This window comes from Sinocyclocheilus grahami, unplaced genomic scaffold (genome assembly GCF_001515645.1).
Source record: "Sinocyclocheilus grahami isolate Dianchi unplaced genomic scaffold, SAMN03320097.WGS_v1.1 scaffold6.1, whole genome shotgun sequence".
Lineage (NCBI taxonomy): Eukaryota > Metazoa > Chordata > Actinopteri > Cypriniformes > Cyprinidae > Sinocyclocheilus > Sinocyclocheilus grahami.
Window position 1 is genome coordinate 2,810,458 of NW_015505185.1, and position 5,560 is coordinate 2,816,017.

At 33.8% G+C, this 5,560-nt stretch overlaps 1 protein-coding gene across 1 annotated transcript in view; it reads left to right on the forward strand.

Annotated features, from left to right (window-relative positions):
* The first annotated feature begins 468 nt into the window (after positions 1-468).
* LOC107587351 (vascular endothelial zinc finger 1-like) overlaps positions 469-5,560 on the forward strand; it is a 19,779-nt gene continuing 14,687 nt past the window's right edge. The window contains exon 1 of the mRNA XM_016275110.1: positions 469-640. Within this exon, the coding sequence (XP_016130596.1) occupies positions 608-640 (33 nt within the window). The 5' untranslated portion in view covers positions 469-607. The remainder of the gene's footprint in view (positions 641-5,560) is intronic.

The following is a 5,560-nucleotide window of genomic DNA, read 5'->3' on the forward strand; positions in this document are numbered from 1 at the left end:
ATTTCACACACACACATATACATATATATATATATATATATATATATATATATATATATATATATATATATATTTAATATTTATTATTGTATTTTATATATATTGGGCGGTTATAAGTATATTGTCTTAGTTAATGCAACAGCTTTAACCTGATTAAAAACTATAAATAAATAAATAAAATAATAATAATAAATAAATAAGACGTTTTTAAAATAAATGTGTAATGTTTTTACATTTTTCAATAATTTTACTTTACGTCAGTTGCTTATGTAACGTTAGTAGCCAACATATTAATTTAACAATTTACTGTTTATTAATTCTTTAGACATCTTTGAAATTCAGTTTCGATTTGTCGTGTTAAAAGTCGTTTAATGATATAATGCATAAAGGTTTGATAAAAAATAAAAGGTATGGTTGCTCTAAAATGTGTTTGTGAGTGCAGCGCTGTGATGGAGTGAGCTGGCAGAATCTCAGCAGCAGCAGCAACGCGTATATCAGATGAAATGGTTTGGCCCTCGGGGTTACAGGAAGTTGTAGCAGCTGCCATGTTTAGCTGCTTTGTTGTAGATTTCTTGTAGGTTTCCTGCAGATTTTTTTAAGTGTTGCAATGGAGCCGAGCTGGAGTTCATTTTTATTTCAGGTAAGCCAGCCGTTCGAAATAAATCCCAACCGCGCGGGAAAAATAGAAAATTGATCGGGACTCTTAAAAACAGCGCGAAGCACGGAAATTTGAGCTTCAAAAGCGGGATTTTAAGGCAGTAAAAACAATGGCAGCTAAGCTAGCTCACATTAGCCGCTAATGCTGCACTCTCCCAGACTTCCAGCTGTGAACTATGAGGGAGACGTACAAGGGATTTCTTTCCCTCTTTTTCTCCTTCTCCTTCTCCTTCACACTCTTTTTACGTGCTTTTTGCCTTTTTTATTTTAAGTGAAACACTTTTAGCTGACAGCTTATTGCTTAGTTTTGTGTACTCATTGATTTTGTTATGACACAATTTGGATGTTTTGATCAGACTCAACGTCCATGTCTGCGTATGTAATAATAGAATACGAGGATTATGTGCATTTTTGGCACAGTTTTTTAATACTTAATTTTTCTTTCCTAGTCGATCTCCGTGATTCTCCTTAATTCCCTGTGTTTATTTGTATTTGTTGTTAACGCAGCTCCTTACTTTTATTGGAGGGAACATGGGGATAATGGCTGTTTCAAGATCTCAGCTGCCTACCTAGACATCATAATCGAACAGAACATGCATATGATGAAAGCAGAAACACTGTAGAGGGGCTCTACTGTAGAACACTACTATGATACCCCAAAATTCACTATTATGGTACTCTAAAATCTCACAGAACGTTTGTTGTTTAAGTTTAAAAGTACCGATTAAATGTGGACTTATTTTCTTAATCCAACCTTAAAAAGGTGTTTTGCAGTTTAACATTGCTATATGGTCAGCCCATGCTCATGCTGCTGACGTCCATTAAGCTTATGCATGTAATGATTGATGTTATTAAAGCATGCATTGCATTGGTATGTGAAGTGCAAATGTAACTTTTGCACTGATGCATGAGGAATCTGTGCATGTTTGCACTGAAATGTGAATGCTTGGGTTATGGCAGTTATTGGCAGCATGCAACTCTTTTAACTATTGATCTGATATGAGTTTATACTTTAAACTTAACATAAAGGTAACAGATATTGTTCACCCTTATGGCAAATTCCTGATGTTCCCCATTTGCTGAATGATTCAGTGCCATTTTGTAGAGATTGACCAATGTTATTTTTTACAGTGATATTGATAATGATTGTTTTTGTTTATGTGTCTCATAATTGATATGTGGAATCAATTTTTATACATTTCTGAATTTCTGATTTTTGACACATGATCAGAGTATATTTATGCAAAGTTGTTTTTTGCAGTCTTCGCTTCATTTAACCGTTAAGATTAAAATGTTATGTGATTTTCATTTAGAATCAGTACATTAAATAAGTAGGTTGGTTACTTTACCTGTGAAAACTGTTGTTTCCTGTTGAATGCATTGGAATTACTAGGTGCTATTCTTTAGAGATCCACCGAATTATGTCATTTACTAGTGGAACCATTGGTGGAACATTTATGCATTTGGCAGATGCTTTTATACAAAGCCACTTGCATTGCATTCAAAGGACACATTTTTATCAGTTCTTGCTTTCCTTGGGAATTAAACCCAAGAACATGGTGTTGCTTGCACTATGCTCTACTGTCTGAGCTACAGGAAAGCTAAAAACGGAGTAGAAAAGTATAAGTATTGTTTAAAAAAAGATCAAACCATTTATTAAATGTAGTCAAGATATGTATGTTAAGTTCTTAGTATTACTGTATTGGCCCGAATATAAGACGACCCTGATTATATGACCACCCCCCTTTTTCCAGATGTACCTTTTAAAAACCAAATCTTGTTTTTTCTCATTTTGTGTTCAATTATTTTCATATTGCATATTTTTCCTATTTTAATTTTTGTTTTGAAAGTATGGTAAAAACTGGTTAAATGTACCAACAATCACATTTAAAAAATATACACTTTTTGATATACCATTAAAAAAAACGGTAGCCCATCTGAATTAGGACATTTAGGCTACCCATCTAATAGTAGCCTACCAAAATCTTATTAACAGTAGAAGTTAAATCTTACTGTAGTCTTCAAATCTGGGTACTGTCTTACGTTTTAAAAGCACAAAGTGAGTTTGGTCCCATCAGGCTAACGTGACAGTCACGACTCATGCAGCTGTAAGGTTTTCTTTTTCCTTTGTTTTTACTTGCGATCTTTACAACACGCATTACATTACGTATTTCATGGCACACTCGTTTTATGCGTATGTGGTGCCACCTATTGTTGTGGGTGTATTATTGTCATGTCAAAGTCTGAATATAAGACGACCGCGTTTTTTCAGATGTATTTCCAAGAAAAAAACATTGTCTTATATTCGGGTCAATACGGTATTATGAGTATAAGAAAGTAGTGACTCAAATCTTTTTTTTTTATTAACTTTTCTCTTGGGAGAGAAAACATTTGAAGCGCTCTACGGCTCTAGGCTTTGTTCCAGAAAAGTTTCCTAAAATGCCTTTTAGGGATGTAACGATTAACTGCGAGCCGGTTGAAAATCGATTCAAATATGTGACGATTCAAATCGGTTGAGATGCCAAACAAATCGCGATTAATTTAGGTGTAGGAGTTTATATGAATGTATGTCTGAGGGGAACTTACTGTCTTTAGAAAAGTTTAGATGGTATTTTTTTATTTTCATCTTGCCTCTGTATAACGCATATTAAAGTTCATAAGTTCAGCGCTGCTTTGTTTACAGCGGAAACCAGGAAATGGTTTAAGCGCCACCTGCTGGCAGAGAGTAAATCTGCGTCTCATTCAGCTCTGCTGTTTCATGCAGATATTTTTATTTATAGTTTCACAAAACTGAAGTCAAACCATTCTGTTTTTGCTTCAAATTTCTATAAAAACTATAAAATCTAATTTAGTTTAAAAACTGCTCATGTTGCATGTAAGCAGCATCTTTGTTTGGATCAAGATTAAAATGCAGTGGTTGCTGCACAGACAAAGCCTTATTTTGTTTATATGAAGATATTTATTTTATTTGTGTTACTTATTTATTTGATTTGGGGCTTGTTTTAAAATTTCAATGTAGTTTTGTTATTTACATTTACATTATATTTAAATTTTGTAATTTAGCAGACGCTTTTATCCAAAGCGATTTACAAATGAGGAGAATAGAAGCAATCAAAACCAACAAAAGAGCAGTAATATGCAAGTGCTATATTAGTATATTATTTTAGTGTTATATTTCAATTTCACAAAGAAATGTGAAGCATTTTGTCCAAGCAATAATAAAAGGACACATTTAATTTATAATTTGTCTTAAATCTCATTTTGTTAAAAAAAATTATAATTATTGTGAATCGAATCGTGAATAGAACCGAATCGTGACTTGAGTGAATCGTAACGATGTAACATCCCTAATGCATTTACTTGGAAATAGAAGCAGACAATGTCCAAAATGTTGTTGGGAGTTCTTCAGTGTGTGCTTCATCATCATCAACATCAACTTAACACTTATTTTTAATTGGACACATACTGAAACAATTTTGCAATCAGCTCCAACATCAGATTCAGCCTTTTCTGTGAGCATAGATTAATTGTTAGATGCTGTCTGAAACTTTCTTGACCACATTATGCATGTTTTTCTACTGAAGGATCCTTAGAAGTTTCTGCACGCTGCTTATCTTGCATGCACCATTCATAATCCATGTTTGATTTTGTGCAAGCTTTACATCAAATGCTGATCTAGATATTGTCAGTAGCGATCAGAATTCACTGGCCATTTAAGAGATAAACAACACAATGTTTGTTTCCTAAAATATTCCTCAAAGTTCTTCTAAAATGCATTTTAAGTCCCTAATATGGCTCTAGCTATGAAATCTTTACACCGTAATAAACTTACATCCGTTTTAAAACACAAAATCAGTGATTTATTAAAACTGGTGTAAAAAAAAAAGGTGCTCAATTGTTCTGCTTGATTCCACCCATGTGATGAAGCATCTAATGAGACGACGGTCTAGCGTGTCACTCCTCATTGTTCTGCAGGCGTCTGAGGTTATTCATGAGCGAGGCATTGTCCGACTCCCAACAGGCATCTCCTAATCTGTCTGCAGCAAACAAGAATCTGATTCACTGGCTTCTGTCTTTGGCGTAAAGGAGTTCTGCCTGCTCTTGTTCTTGCCTTTGGTTTTTTGACAGATTACATGAGCAGATATGTTGATTTTGATGTCACAGATGTTTAATTTTGGCATTGTTATTAAGCTATTTTTCTCTATTTCACCAACAGGAACGGCTGTAATAGGCTTAAACAGATTTAACTGTGCATCTGCTGTCTTCACCGATCACTGTTAAAGTTTTGAGGCTTGCGCAGCAGATCAGAGTGTGTCAGTTTTATATTATATTATAAATTCCAAATCCATTTTCCACATTATGACTAGGCCTGTCACGATAACAACTTTTTGTTGTGCAATATATTGCCCCAGAAATAATTGCGATAAGCGATATTATTGTCATTTTAAAGACCATTTTATGACACTGAATATATAATCATAATGTAACGGCATAATAATGCAAGAAGGCCTACACACTTCCAAATGACAACAAACTTTTAATTTTTAAGAATATTTAGATCATGGAAACTAAGTATCAAAATATTAGATACCTTAGAAAACTTGAATAAATAGTAAATAAACATTTTCTAACAAAAAGTGCAAAGTAACAAGTAGAAAAAAAGAAAAATGCACAAAGAACTTGTATGGAGATTTTTCCATTTACCGATTTCCCCTGACCTACTTTTCTCTGTAAATGAAGGGTGCATACTATTGCTGAAAAACTCAATCACTACTTAGCAGTCAGATGTCCATATGCACAAAGGCACAGATCCCTAAACAAGGGATGCAGATTAAACTTATTTCTGTAGAAGCATTTTTTTTATTTGACTACACCACGTTATGTACGAGAAGCTGCAAAAGAC